General features: G+C 30.8%; 2 protein-coding genes across 4 annotated transcripts in view; one reads left to right on the forward strand and one right to left on the reverse strand.

Annotated features, from left to right (window-relative positions):
• LOC132944552 (Kv channel-interacting protein 1-like) overlaps positions 1–17,345 on the reverse strand; it is a 482,905-nt gene that overhangs the window by 254,700 nt on the left and 210,860 nt on the right. The window lies entirely within an intron of this gene.
• On the forward strand, positions 2,830–16,639 carry LOC132945730 (adhesive plaque matrix protein-like). Its single transcript, XM_061015483.1, has 5 exons — positions 2,830–2,988; positions 3,891–4,759; positions 4,946–4,958; positions 14,958–15,029; positions 15,835–16,639. Exons 1-5 carry the CDS (start codon positions 2,977–2,979, stop codon positions 16,408–16,410), a joined length of 1,542 nt encoding a protein of 513 aa, XP_060871466.1. The 5' UTR covers positions 2,830–2,976; the 3' UTR covers positions 16,411–16,639.

A 17,345-nucleotide genomic window follows, 5' to 3' on the forward strand; every position in this document is an offset into this window, starting at 1 on the left:
CGTTTAACACCTGGCCTATAAATACGTGTATAAAATGTTTTAGTTACATATTATGTTACAAATTATTTAACATACTAATATTATTATATAAATGCGTATCGCTTGATATGTGCCTATACAACTTGTAACCACTTGTCACTACTGGAAAAGTGTATCCGTCTGACTCGAGGGAATATATTATTACGTAATAAATGTAATAACTAATAAGACCAAAATTGTAGTATAAAAATAAAATGCACGGACATCAAGTAGATTTTGAGTTGAATAACTATATTATCTTGTACGCCAGAATCGTGAGATCTGATAAATCACCAAATAAACTATGTAACTAGAAACTGGAATGTAAACGATGTTTAGAGACGTCTAATTATTAGTTTTCATAATTATCACGATAATAGTAGAGTACGCGGTTAACAATTTAATTATTATGGAAAATACCTACTTAATTGTAATTACTCGACATAAAAGCAATACTGCTTTTTATGTTTAACGAATAACGCAATGAAAGTATAATTCATTATAAAATAAACCAATTTATTGTTCCAAACAAGATGAGTCCAATAGTCCATACATATTTTCAAGGCTGGGCAAGTTAATTCATAAGTTAACTTTAATTTTTTTAATTTTTTTTTTATTATCCACCAATAACAAAAAGTTAAAAGCTAAAAATTAATTTAACTATAGGTTAACTCAGTTAAGTTAAAAGTTAATACACACTTTTTATTAACTTTTTATTAAGTTAAAAAAAAAATAATTTGTTTATACAACGCTAGAGTACTTAATTTTTTTCCAACCCAAAACTATATTATAGACTATAGTGTTTGTACTTTATAGTTTATACACTATACAGTATTTCCATATAAGTTACATTCGAATGATATACATTTTTAAATTTAAACAATTCGCGGTAAATATTCTTTGACATAAAAACGAAATCGACTGAAATACTGAAGTATAATAAAATTAAAAACAAAATAAATTAACTTAACTTACTTCTTAAAATGAAAAATTGATTCGTTAATTTTACGTTAATTAAAAAAGAAATTTAGTAAGTTAACAGTTAAGTTAATGAAAAGCCAAAATAGTAACTAGTTAAGTTATAAAGTAAAATTATATTAACTTTTTAGCTCGTCAATGCCCAACTTTGCATATTTTATCATTAGAAAAAAAAATATTTAAAGATCCTTTTCCGTCAATTTGCTTTATCAAATTAAATATACATACACCTACTAATTTGTATGATCACATTTGAACATAAAAATTATTCTCAAAATGTTCAAACTAATTTTTTTTTAACATCAATATAATATATTTGGACTGGGTAAAGATATTTTTAATTTTTAACGTAACGTATTTATCTACATAACGCTTTGTTTATCACCGTAGAAACATATAACATGTAAAAATTAACTAATTCCCACTAAATACCTATATACAATTAATGGTTACTTATTAATATATATTAATTATGGTTCATAGTGGAAAATATCGAGTAGTGTGCTACGTTTGTCATTACCTTTTTTTTTTTTATCATTTTATTGGAAATAAGATGACAGCAGTATAAATATGATAAATTGACATCACCTGGATATATATAATATTACTATCTAATTACAAGATTTGTCAGTGACGCGGTTGACGATGTGAACATAAATTAAATTAGCTCAACGTCACCTGATTTCCAATAAATTTTATCCTCGATCACATATGTATCTCATTTTTTAAAGTATGTGAATTAAGATGATATATGATATCGAAGTAATTTTACGGCAATTTCATCCACTACACGTTTTTATTACTTATGCACTTATCGAGAGTCAAGGTCGATAATGTTAGGCTTGTACTACATCATACGTGACCAGAATATTTTTTTATGAGACAGATATTGAGAAAATAACTTAAACTACAGCCGGTATATCCTAGTTGAATCCATTGACGACTGATACAAGGCCTTACGTATTAGAATAAGTAGTATATTTTATAATTATTATAAAAATAAACTCATAGGACCTGATTAGCGATTGGATTAAAAGTATTAACTTTACGTAAGATGACGAAATTAATCCATTAATAATCGATACGATTTAAAATACGAAAAATAATTTGTTTTCTAAAGTGTAAACAAGTTTAAAAATACTCTCCCTATTATAACCAGCCTGATTAGCATAAACGCAGTGAAATCTTAATTGGACGACACGAAACAAGTTATCATACAATATGAAAAAAATCAAAATAAAACACAAAACGGACGACAAGTAAAAACATTGCACTATGTATTTTCACTGATTATAAATACATTAATAGGATACATTATATACATTTATAACCAATAGCATTTTAAATTATTTTTAAAATAACGAAATGGTTGTGACTTGCCCGCGTACCATAGACGTCTGTGGCGATTTTACTTTTCGACATTGCGGCTTCACCAAACCTTACTCCCACCTTTAAGGATTTAGAACACTATTCGTCATTCGTCTGCTACCGTATCCCAAACATCAACCGAAAAAGTGCGATATGATTTTTTAATTTACGTTTATCGGTTCAAATTTGTATTTTATTTGAACTTAGAAAGTGTTTAAGCATATAGGAAAAGTGAAATATTGTAACGTGGTCGTTGGCTAACCAGTTGGTGATTCAGCTCAATCGCGAAAACAAATAAATAAAAATAGAACCGTAACGATATACGCATAACAATAATATGTAATAACCCGGCTATAGCTGGTGCTATTTCGGTAAAATTTCGCTCGGGGGAACCCCCAAACGCCCCGCCGGGATCACGCAATCCGGCTGTTCTCGATGCTGGGTACGCCCTCGCTACAGCCTCCGCGTACGGCTACAGTGCCCCCCGGAGGGAGCAAACTCAGCGCTCGGATTAATATATAAAGCGGATCGTTGTCAATCAACATTACTCATTCAACGTTCAGTTTTAACACACTTAACAACAACAAAAAAAAAACCTTATATTTATTCACAATGGCATTCAAAGTAAGTACCATATTATATACATTTAATTTCACCGTGCGTTAAAAATAGTGTTTCAGTGATAAGTTTAATATTTATTTAAGTCTTCGGTATCACATTATATTCATCAGAAATAACTTCGGACATGTTATTCCGAAAATTTCATAGTGCTTAACGAAATTTCTAGTTTACTTCTCTACAAGTTTACTATTACTTTTCATTACTTAATAAAGCAAGTGTTCACATAAAAAAAAAATGTGAACTGGTGTTTTATTGTGCTTTGTTTTTAATTCAAAAATTCAGTTTCATTATTTATATAAAGTTATTGTTTTACAGTAAAATTTAAGTTGTGAATTGTATTTCCGTTATTTTATGATATTAACTGTTTCGAAACAGCTCAAGTTACATAAATATACATTACTTAATATTAATATTAAATATAACTTACAAATATTTAATAAGTATTGTTGTTTAAAATAACACATTAAATTGTACCATAACAATCAATGATGAAATACATTTTGTTGTTTGATTATTTTTATTTCATTTAAGTGAAAAAAATTGCATAGTTCATTTTTAATTTAAACCCGAATGCATATCCTACATCAGCTGTACATATCTGAGAAAAATGATTTATAATATTTATTTTCCAGTTCATTTAACATTCGTTTGAAAATTCTATGAGTTTTTGTAGTTGTGTCCCGTTCTAATATAATTAAACGTTACTATTGTTACCTAATAAACAATTACTTAACTGCACTAAATGCAGTAGAAATGAAAAGTCTTACATCAAAGATATTATAATATAGACGTAATAATCATAGTCCTTGTGATATTAAAATTAATATAATAGTTTATACTGTTCGATATTACCAATTCCACACTCATTAGAACTACTCTAAACGTGTCGTTTCATTTTTTTACAGACTATCGCCGTCTTCGCTTGCGTGCTGGTTTCCGCACTTGCCGGTCCAGTAGCCCCAGCCTACCCGGCACCGTCTGCCTACCCAGCACCATCAGCTTACTCAGCACCATCAGCTTACCCAGCACCATCGGCTTACCCAGCACCATCATCTTACCCAGCACCATCAGCTTACCCAGCACCTGCCTACAAGCCTGCCTCATACTCAGCACCAAAGGCATACGCCCCAGAAGCTGCATACGCCCCAGCCCCATACAACTTCGACTACAGCGTGCACGATGACTCCACCTACGACATCAAGAGCCAATCCGAATACAGCGACGGAAACGGTTACGTCAAAGGATCCTACAGCCTGGTCGAAGCTGATGGCACCAAGAGAATTGTCGAATACACCGCTGATGACGTCAACGGTTTCAACGCTGAAGTGAAGAAAGAAGGAACCCCATCTTACAGCTCTGCCCCAGCCTACAAACCAGCCTACAAGGCTCCAGCTTACCCAGCTGCCCCAGCTTATCCATCAGCCCCAGCTTACCCAGCTGCCCCAGCATACTCTGCCGCACCAGCTTACCCAGCTGCCCCAGCATACTCTGCTGCACCAGCCTACAAGCCAGCTTACTCCGCCCCGGCTTACTCTGCCCCAGCCTACAAGCCAGCTTACTCCGCACCGGCTTACTCTGCACCAGCATACTCTGCACCAGCCTACCCAGCTGCACCAGCATACCCAGCTGCCCCAGCCTACCCAACTGAGTCCTACCCAGCTGCTCCAGCATACGGATACTCCACCCCAGCTCCAGCCTACGGATACTCTACCCCTGCCCCAGCTTACAAGCCATCGTACGCCGCCCCAGCATACAAACCTTCCCCGTACAAACAGTACTAATTCCTCTTTAATTCTAAGAAACGATTATTATAATTTATTGTATTTTTATGTAAATAAAATTTCAATCTGTCTATAACTCATTGTTTTTCATTTTCTAATGATCCTGATAACTCTGCCTAAAATAAAACATGAAATTTAGTTTTTATTCCCAATACCGTTGATATTAAAAATTGTGATAGCTTATTAACAGTAGTAAGTCAGTATAATATAGTATATTAAGTCTTATCTAGTCATCAATCATAAAATGACTTTAATACTACTATCCATTTAAACTTTTCACAAAATGTATTTTTAAATATTGGTATCTATACATTTTTTTGAATAAGAAATATTTTATTCAAATTGTTAAAAACCTATACCCAGTTTACAATCAAAATTTATAGTTTTGTAAATTACTTTTAAAGTACAACTTTTATATAATAATATATAATAATATTATTGAATACCTATGTCTCATAGGGTGTTTCAAGTCAATGTATAGAAAAAATACAATTTAAACCGACACGTGTTAAACATTTAAACTATATAAATTATAATATATCATGAGAAATATTTTTATTATAGAGAACACTTTTTAACGTAAATCGAAAAATATTAGTAAATTACTCATCATCGTGTAAATTGTGTTGGCTAATATTATAATATTAGCGTTTGAAAAAACACCTAAATTTTAAAATAAAAATGTAACAATTTCTTTAAACAATTGTTACCTTACCTACATTAATTATTTTCTTTAAATCTCCAAACTACAGTTTGATGTTATTACGTTGATTAAAATTTGGTAAATTTTCGGCGGTTGCCATTCAAAAATAAAATAATACATAAATTGTAGCATGTGGTCAATTAAAATTTATTTGATGGATACAAAGTATCGTTTTCAGTTTACTTTGTTGAAAACCGTTCAAATAAATTACAGTATAATAGACGACAGCACTTATGGTTTGTTCGACGGCTAACATATTCGAATTTCATTGTGACTAATGGACTGTGTGCGATTTATTGCTTTTACTTCAAGAACCAAGATGAAACACTATGTGGTTTTTGTAATTGATCTTTGAAATATATATTGTAGTATACAATATAGAAATTATAATATTAAAATGCTATTAGTTTCTGAGCGAAGCGATGAATGTATTGATTTTACAATGATGTGTGTTTTTTTTTTATTTTTTTTTTTTTTTTTTGTGTCTGTCATCACCTTTTAGGACAGTAAAAGTGCTTGGATTTTCTTCAATAGTAACTTTTCTGATAGGAAAGTGAATCTAGTTGGTACTTTATGGGGTCAAAAGTAAAAAATTCCCAGTAGTTTTCACAAGCGATGTGAAAAACAAAAGAAAAATTAAGGAAAAACGGGAATTTTTACGCAAAATCTGTTTTTGAGAAAATCGATTTTGATTTTTGGTGCAACTATTAAGCAAATGACCGTAGGTACATGCAATTTTGACTGAAAATAATTTGACTCTTTTTGAGTTGTTTGTCAGTTTTTAATTTTTTTAGTTTTATTTCTATAAATTTCAATAAAGTTTTATTTGTTGGGTAAAAAAGCGTTAAAATTTAATGCAAGCCTCCTGATGTTACAATAGCAGTTAAAAATATTAAAAATACAAAGGCACAATTTTTTTTTATAAGCATTTAAAGTTAAAATTTTGACAAAATTTAATAATTATTTTGTAGTTGAAAATTTATAAAATGTTCTACTTTTAAAGCTAAGGATTGAAAATTGAAAACAAGATTCCACGTGAATAGGTTATATATAAATTACTTTATTCACCTTAATATCATCAAATATACTTAGTAATATCATAGGCTGACTGACCGTTTTTGCTCAGAATCGTTTTTCTTATACAATAAAACCTAACCAGACATTGTCAGTTTTCAATTTTTTTAGTTTTTTTTTCTATAAATATCAATAAAATTTTATCTGTTGAGTAAAAAAGCTTGAAAATTTAATAGAAGGCTCCTAGGTTATTCTTTCAAAGGCAGATGAAAAAATTTAAAAATCTTTAGTCACAGTTTTTATTTATAAGCATTTAAAGTTCAAATTTTGACAAAATACAGAAAAATCACGAAAATTAGCAAATTATTTTGAGTTGAGAATTCATAAAAATTTTTTTTTTTAAATCTAAGATTTGAAAATGTAACATAAGATTACTCATTAGTTTGTCTACCCTTATCAAAAAAAAAATGTCTACAAGAAACTTAAATTAAATTTTTATAAGCGTCTGAAATTTATATTTTTACAACATTTGATATTCACTCGATTTCTCATGTAACAATTTTCTTATTTTCTTATAATTAAAAAGCGAATGACTGTAGATACTTGAAAATTTCACTGAATGTTTATATTAGCATTTTCTATATACCATAAAATTTATAAAATATTTTGACTCTTTTTGAGCTGTTTACGGACATTGTCAGTTTTCAATTTTTTTAGTTTTTTTTTCTATAAATATCAATAAAATTTTATTTGTTGGGTAAAAAAGCGTGAAAATGTAATATAAGGCTCCTGATATATCGTTCTAATAGCAGTTGAAAAATATTAAAAATACATAGGCACAATTTTTTTTTATAAGCATTTAAAGTTCAAATTTTGACAACATTTATCAAATTTATAATTTATTAATAATTTTGTGGTTAAAAATGTATAAAATGTTTAACTTTTATGGCTAAAGGTTGAAAATTTAAAACAAGGCTCCACGTAAATAGGTTATATATAAATTACTTTATTCACAATAATATCATCAAATATACTTGGTAAAATCATAGGCTGACTGACCGTTTTCGCTCAGAATCGTTTTTCTTATACAATGATATTATATCATTGAATTCAAATTTAACACCATCCATTACAGTGACCCACTTGTAACCTACTGTACAGCAGAGCGACATCCACTTATCCACCTTTTATTTATATTATATAGGAAATAAAATATAAATAATTAGTGTTTCGGATAATTAAAATAAGGTTAATTAATGGCTAGAAAGTTAAAACAAAAACATCAAGTTACCCAGCTTATTATTTAAATTATCAAGTGTATGAATCGCTACAGAATAGCAAGTGAAATTGAGACGATTAACTAAATTTAAAACTTATACATATTATATGATTAACATATATATTTTTTACATGTAAGTAATTAATTTTTAATATTTAAATAACTATTTATATTTAATTCATTTAATATTTATATTTGTAATTAAAATTTGTTTACGATAGTCTATAACTTATATAAAATAATACTATAATAATATACTTATATCATAGTTATTATTTTATATACAATAGTGTAAATAATAGTTGTCTAATAAAAAAAAAAAATAATAAACGATTTTTTAGAAATATTCCAGCAATAAACAAAAATAAACAGCAATTATATTTATTGTATAATAAGTAATCCGCGATTATTATTTAGATTTTATACCTTAAATAATATCACAATATTCATAACTTACATTTTAATATATATAAAAGAATAACCAATTTATTAGATAATATCCTATATGTTATTATAAGTACGTAAATATTATTGTGTAACGTAAATAATATGCTCCTATAGTTTTTATAAATTAAAATGTTACTAAATTTCAAAATTCTTAGTTTAATAAACTGCTTATAACACAGGAAATAATTTGTTTGTCGAATTTAGATTTCAAACTGTTATAAATAACGCGGTATGCACTATAAGTTACATACATAGTTTTAATTCATGAATTAAAAAAAAAGTAGAATCTAGTGTTCATTTGTTTTGTTTTTTAGGTTTTTAATTTATAAAAGCAACTTCTAAGTTACTAGTCAATAACAACTGTATTCAAACCAACAACGTATTTCTTGTACATATAAGTATACAACTATGTGAACTTCGTGAAACCTTATAATATGCCTACGTCATAGTGTTACTTTTCCAAGGTAAACTATACACGCCGATGATGTGAATATAATGTTAGGACCTGTTGGTCAGAAACTGAATCTCAATGAATCGTTCTTTTAATTAGGCCAACTTGACATTGCGTACTTATGAACATATTTTATAAATTAATGTTATTAAAAATTGTTTCGTAAAATAATATAATTGCAATACCTAAGCCTTAACTTGGTGTAAAACATTTTAGAGTTTTGATAAGTATCTACATTATATTTAATAACATTGCATCATAAAAAATATTAAAAATAAACGTTCTAAGTAATTTTTTTTTAAGAAAGTAAGTTTTTATTTTCTACAGACTAAAATCCAATCAAATTGCATAGTTTTGTTTTAAATTAATGAGGAACTCTATCGAATGTCTCTTGTAGTAAGCACTATAGAGTATAGACACGTAGATAAATAGAAAGGTACAAAAGGTCATTGTTCTCGTGTATACTGTATAGCTCCAGCCTAAGTCGTAGGTCTTAAAAAGATGTATACACAAAGAACACCACCGTAATGCACCACCATCCGTCAAAGACGATTCATCAGTATTGTAAATAATGTAATACGTAGACCGTCTGTAGGTTGTTGGGCGGGCTTGGTGAATCGTCATGTACGTTGTTTGAACCATCGTGGTAGACTTATCAAAAAGCAGCCAGTCAATCACGATTAAATCACGTTAATAATTAAATATTATTTAAGATTATGTGAGTGGAATAAGATGTATAAAAGTTTCACAACAATTTTTTGAAAGTTTTATACATTTCAATGAAAATAAAAGTCAACATTTAATAATTCAAATTAAATGAGAGTATACTTACCTATATTTACTTTAATAGATATTTTACATTAATTATTAATTCATAATGAGTTTTTAAAATCCGAATTCGAATGTAATTGAAATAAAAACTAATTGAAACGGTATTACTATACGGATAATTACCTATATTGATCAATTATAGATATTATAGGTACCTATAGATAATTTGAAATGGACATATTATGGCCAAGTTTAAAATAAAAAGAGACGTATGCACAAAACGATTGTAAGTAGGCAGATAAAGGCAAATCGAATTTATCGCGCAAAATAAAATAAATAATATAAATATTTAATTTACACTCCATACGAAAACGAAAATGGGTTTGATTTCTGCGACCTATTTATGGAATCTCGAGGCGTGCAATATTAATCAATGGCGTGAATCTTTAATAAGATAAAATTAATAAATAATGATATTATTATTATTATTATTATTATTTTACATACAAAGTTAAAATACTTTGACTGTAACGCCTATTATGTTAAGATGTGTTGTAACAAATGAGTGACCAGTAATAGTAGGTAAATCGCTCAGAGTTAGCAAATATGTCACTGTGGATCCTCTTATTCTCCAATTAAATGGAAAAATCTATGCGTTTAACCGGAAACCGAAGTGTTTCATCAATCCTGATCATTGTGAAAAATCTTGTTCTCCGCCAACGCAATAGCAATAAGTAATACATAATAGGTACAATAGTGGTAAATGAGAAAAAGAAATTTTGTTTTGCTTGTCCTGAAATATTCAAGAAAATTGAGTAATCTGGTTGTTGTAATGGAGCGTACTATATAACCGTACTATATGAAATACCATATTATTATCAAGACTTGAGCGATAGATAAACTCAAGGAGGCGAATACATTAATACACAATATAATAGTATCGCGATTTTCGCGGTTTTTTTTTAAATTGTTGGCACGAGTAAAAACAATAATTATAATAATAATAATGGGGCTTTATGTAGTAGATATACCATAGACATATTAATATATGGACTGGGCATTCCCCTGATATAGGTTTCCAAGTGCCAACACGTTGGAAAGAGATGACCAATACTTCTACAGCTCTACATAATATAATGGGACCTAAAGTGTATGCTATCTTCTAACTTCTAAAAATGTTCCTATCGCTTCTTTCACTCTGTCATTATTACTTGGGTAGGTTATATTATTATATAGAGGGTCTACATTGTGAAGATGTCTAGATGCAATATTTATCTAACAATATTGGACCCCCGGAGACCTATTTCTCTGTTATCAGTTAATTTCTTTATAGATATATCATGTGGCTAGGGGGTGGATGATTGTTATGAGTGGCACTTTGGACCTTATTAAAATCCATTGTGTATCGAACGACATCGCGCATTGGAAATTAGTTAATACTTAATCGATTATCATTTTTCTTTGTTGACTTTGTTTTTCTTATTTATTATAAAATTAACTGTCGATAATAGGCATAGGTACCCACTTTATTATTAGTAGCACCACAACAATGAATTGATAACACACGCGTTTGTTAATTGATGTAAATTGATGTATAAATTTACTTGAAAATTAGTTATACATTTAACAAGATGTTATATCGAATACGATATTTATAAGTGTAGTATATGAGTACTTCGCAGTGTATTATTGTGAACCTATATTTGGTAACATTATAGTTTAATAAATTAAAATATTAATACGTTCGTTACGAAATCGAAATAATCATTTCGTATTAATGAAGAAATCAATTTTAATAATAGACGGATCGGCGTCGGTATCGTTCCTTTACAATAATATAATTCTCCGCACAATATATAATTGGTATACGAGTTCCGAACAGTTTTCATACTCCCGACGATTAAACGTACAGTGAATAAGTTCATTAAATTCGGCCTTGTCTACATCGTCCCACAATAATATCATTGATCTTTTGACCCCTTTACTCTCAAACTCATCATGTACACCTTGTACTTCACAAAGCATGTATACGTTGAGATTCATCGGGTACCAATCGGTGTATTTAAATTTTAATTCGATATTTTACGTGCCATGACGTGTATGAGACTCGTTATAATATGCGTTATAAGATGTATAAAAAGTCAGGTACTTTATACACCTTATAATATCTAAATCTAATAAGTAATAACTCTCAATGGTTTTAGCCACATAGGTAATAATGATATTATACTGTTATGAATATATGGTAAATTAAATAATAATTAACCATTATTTTCTGGTAAGCAGCAAACGGTTACATCACATTGATGTAAAATACGAATGTGTTTGTACACTAAAGTACCTACCAAATAAATAATATAATATCTTAGTGTATAATAGCGACCAATTAAAATTTTATTATTTTTATTATGCCTCGAAATAGGAGATGCTAAAGTTTTATGGTGAATTTTAGTCAAAATGTTTTCACAGTTATATTTTGTTCAGTTCTATAATTATAATAGTATGCACATTTATAAGAAATATAAACAATAAACAGGAAAACCTTTATTGAATGTTAATATATTATTGTTGACTATAGAGCTGCTCAAATTCCTATAATATTTTTGTATAATAATTATGATACTATTAATACTGTATTATAATATTTATTTGCAATATATATATAATGCGAACATTTTAATTTTCTTATGTAAAATAAGATTGAAAAGTTGGTTTATATTTAGTATAGACGTGCAGTCTAAGAAACCTTAAATCTGGGTGTGTCACAAAGTTATATAACTATTAAATACTAATTCTAGAAACGGTAGATAAATTCGAGAGTGAGTGAAATATTATGTATGTACGTAATATTATAAAACATGCTCTTATTAATTTCACTCACATCGACATTTAAAAATGAATAATCTTATACCGATACTGATAAGATTGTCTAATTTATAATAAAAAGACCTATGTAGTATGTATGTTGTAACTGTAGGTACCTACTAAATATGAGAAATATATAAAAATAAAAATAAATATAGGTAAAAAGTATGCTCCGATTAAAAATACATTGTAAATATTATGCATAAAAAATATGAGGCTAAAAAATGTTCATCAGTTTTTAGATTTAACATTTGTAGAAAAATGATCAAAAACTTAATTTAAAATTAAATGAATAACCTAATCGTAATTTATATTAATTCGTAATATTCTACTGTAACATTTACTATTCGTAATTATTATACCTATATATATTAGCGGCTTAGCGCGGCGCATTGGCTGCTATCAGTTACGCAATGTCACTGAGAGTAAGTAAATTCCACTGTTACTAGTTCCCGGATGGGTGACCACCCTGGTTCATTGTAGCAAAAGCCTTGTTACACATACACGTGTTGTTTACCTACCGTAACAACCTTACCGTACCAACCCTACCAACCCTAGTCAATAATTCCTACAAATAGTTGCCGGGGCCAAGTTCAAATAAAAAAAGTGGGTAAGTGGATGTCGCTCTGCTGTATAGTAGGTTACAATTGGGTCACTGTAATGGATGGTATTAAATTTGAATCAAATGATATAATACCATTGTATAAGGAAAACGATTCTGAGCAAAAACGGTCAGTCAGCCTATGATATTACTAAGTATATTTGATGATATCAAGGTGAATAAAGTAATTTATATATAACCTATTCACGTGGAATCTTGTTTTCAATTTTCAATCCTTAGCTTTAAAAGTAGAACATTTAATAAATTTTTAACTACAAAATAATTATTAAATTTTGTCAAAATTTTAACTTTAAATGCTTATAAAAAAAAATTGTGCTTTTGTATTTTTAATATTTTTCAACTGCTAATGTAACATAATATCAGGAGCCTTGCATTAAAATTTAACGCTTTTTTACCCAACAAATAAAACTTTATTGAAATTTATAGAAATAAAACTAAAAAAATTAAAAACTGACAAACAACTCAAAAAGAGTCAAATTATTTTCAGTCAAAATTGCATGTACGGTCATTTGCTTAAGAGTTGCACCAAAAATCAAAATCGATTTTCTTGTAAACAGATTTTGCGTAAAAATTCCCGTTTTCCCTTAATTTTTCTTTTGTTTAACGGCGCTTTTAAAAACTATTGGGATATTTTTACTTTTGACTCCCCCAAAATACCAACTGAATTCATTTTCCTATCAGAAAAGATACCGTTGAAAAAAATCCAAGCATTTTTACTGTTCTAAAAGGTAATGACAGACATTTTAAATTAAAAGTAAAACACATTATTGTAAAATAAATACATTCATCGCTCTGCTCAGAATCTAAATAAATATATGTATATTATTATAATAATTTATTGGTAAATGTTTATTTAAGTAATTAATAATTATTATTTATAATTCATAAACTCATAATATTCGTGTCTTTAATTTACAAAAAAAAAATTCAATCTCTTTTCATAAAGATAACCAGAATGATGTTTATAACAGAAAATCTTTTGTCCGTTTGCTATTATCAGAACTACCTCATTAATTCTTAAAAGGTAGAAATTAATGATTTCTTTGATATTTAGATGTTATCACTTTTGTATTTTATATAACAATATTATGAGTTGTATTCTATATTAGCCAAAATAATATTTTATTTGATTATTATGATTTGTTGTTAAAATTATAATATTTTATTAAATATTATAATTTATTATTATACGTGTGGTCGACGAAAACAATATCTAATTATTCATATCAGACATTTTTTAAATATTTTTGAAAAGCATGAATTAAACCGATAATTTCGAAAAATCGAACGTGGATTAAAATCATAGTTAAAAATTACTTTGAGAACTCGATACCGTGGTGGAATGTATCCAGTGGCACACACTCAAAAATAAATAGGCGTAGTATATTGAATCGGTTACCTTTATATTGGGTAATATATTAATGGCTATGGCCTATAATTATTCAATAGTTTATTTTCAATATTTTTATGAATTTTTATAATGTACATATTTTGGAGCCAGGGTAGGACACCCATCTACCAATAAAATCTCTCCAATGTGCGCCACTGAATCTATCTATTAACCGTTTTATGGACAAACATGTGCAACATAATATATTATCATAGTATATTAACAAAGTGGAAAATTCATTAGTTATCACTATATAACGATAATATTCTAAATTGGATATCAGAGCATATGTCGACTCATTCGACGGTCCTTTGATCGATTAAATTATAGCGAACACATCGCGTATTCATTCATGGTATTATTATTATTATTATTATATAGTTTTATTCTTCTTTTCGTCTATTACGTCGGCACTGAGAGGATAAAATGATTGAGTTGCGCGTACAGTACCTATCTTGGTGGAGCAACATGTTGGTGCCCATTACCTGAGGGGGAAACCGGACGACCCGGTGACCCCCTTGGGCGCTCACGCCCTCGCGTGTTTGTCCACTCGCGCGGGCGAACGCCGTTGCCCCCCCAGGACAGGGCAAGTCTCGCAATACTCGGCCGTGTGTATATATACCAGCAAGGACCATCCGATTAACCACAGTCACCAACAGTACACACAACGAGTACTACGATAACAGCAGCTCGACAACTCCAATACAAAATGTCCGCCAAAGTAAGTGTAATTTCATATTGTTATTGCAGTACAGTGCGTGCACACACGGTCGTTCGGTTATAAGCCTTCGTCTCAAAAACAACAATATAATATCAATAAAATTCAACATTCTATCGTCGCGATAATTCTATTTATTGAGCATTTATTCTCCTCGTTATACTTCCACCAACTTAAGTTTTCAAATCGTTTCAACTAGATGCGATGGCGTGCGCATCCAATTCGGCCAGGAATAAATTCTATATCCAATAAGAACCCCCTCAATAGTTGCGTTAACCATTCACCACAACCTTTTAAAGTTTTAAAATCACTCGAACGTTAAACGGTTAAATCGACGGAGATTCGTAACGGATAATCAGCGGTGGGTGACGGGAACACGCGTGGATCTCGTTAGGATTGACGAGGATTAAAGGGAGTGCGGCGCGGCGGCCGGTCGACGTTGCTCAACACGTGCGATCGTGCGCACACGTAACAATACAACACTTGGGAGCACCGCTATCGACCGGTTTCCATGACTTTTACTCGCAGACCGGCCGACGGACCGCACATAATAATAATAGCTACCGTCGTCGTCGTCACGACTGCCTCTTCGAACAAGGTCGTACACGCAAACGCCGATAAATCCTCCTCCGACCGCCAATACTATCCTTATATGGACCGCCGACGGTTAACCATTTCTCTCTTTCTCACTAACGCACACTCCAATATCGGTGCAAAAACACTATACGCTGTCCCATACGCGGGTCGAACGTTTATGGTGAAGATTGACCACACTATACTAATAGAGGTTTTTAATTTTTGTTTTCAGTTGATCATCTTCGCGGCTTGCGCCGTCGCCACCGCCCTGGCCGTCTACAAGGAACCTTCCTACCCATCTTACCCATCCGCCCCGGCTTACCCAGCCCCAGCCTACCCGGCCGCCCCAGCTTACCCAGCACCAGCCTACCCATCTGCCCCCGCCTACCCAGCAGCACCCGCATACCCAGCGGCACCAGCCTACCCAGCTGCACCAGCCTACCCAGCAGCACCAGCCTACCCAGCAGCACCGGCCTACAAGCCAGCTTCGTACGCCGCCCCGAAACCCTATGCCCCAGAGCCAGCCTACTCTGCCCCGTCTCCGTACAACTTCGACTACAGCGTGCACGACACCTACACCGGTGACATCAAGAGCCAAAACGAATACGCTGACGCCAACGGTTACGTCAAGGGCTCCTACAGCCTGGTCGAACCTGACGGCAGCAAGCGCACCGTGGAATACACCGCCGATGACTACAACGGTTTCAACGCTGAGGTCAAGAAGGAAGGTGGATACCCCGCACCCGCCTACTCCGCACCAGCACCGGCCTACAAGCCAGCCCCAGCACCATACAAGCCCGCATACTAATAACACCACCGTCCCAATTCACTGAACGTTGCATCTCAAACACCGACATCATCATTGACGACTTCCAAGACTGTTTTAAGTCTCAGTACATTTTCGTAGCTGTATAATACACGATATCTCATGCGTGTGTTTCATATATATATAATATATTATATTTGTATATTTACTATTGTCATCGGTTTCATCTTGTTTTTTTGTAAATAAACGTCATCCATGTCGTAACAGATAACCAATTGTTCACTATTTTTTTATGTTACTATAAATTGTTATCATACATTTTATAACGAGAAATCCATTACGACTTTCCATTTTCTACGCTGTAGCTACATATAGACGAGCAAATGCGTTTTGTTCCTCAAGGCAACCGGCCCATACAGCCATACGAGTACTAAATAGTATATTATATTACACCACAGTACTAATATGGTTTTTAGCTAAGTCCATGCACAATTCATGGTGAACATACATGATTCAAAAATAAAAAAATATACTTAACAAGTAATTCATTATGATATAGTATTACCTACAATTATTGCTTAACTATATGTTTCTCAGGAATAGATCATTTTTTACTAATTTCATTTATAACATTTTATATTAATCATGATAAACTATTGATAAACCATCAATAAGATTCTTGTTTTACATTTTATTTATTACATAGTGTTAATCAAACTATGTTAACCAGAACATGGACATTTTTTTTACATTTATGTAAACTGTGCATGGGTACATGGTTATATTCTTTATTTTATTATTTTTTTCAATTCTGAGAATTACGTTCCAGGTAGTACTTTAGTGCTTTACACCAAATAAAAATTCAAATCATATTGTATTTCGTTATATTCATCAACTTATCAAGTTAACGTAATGTGATTTACTATTCATTGTATTTTTGTAAGAAAAAAAATGGCAACGTAATGTATGATTCCGTT

Source organism: Metopolophium dirhodum, chromosome 5 (assembly GCF_019925205.1).
Source record: "Metopolophium dirhodum isolate CAU chromosome 5, ASM1992520v1, whole genome shotgun sequence".
Taxonomy (NCBI): Eukaryota; Metazoa; Arthropoda; class Insecta; order Hemiptera; family Aphididae; genus Metopolophium; species Metopolophium dirhodum.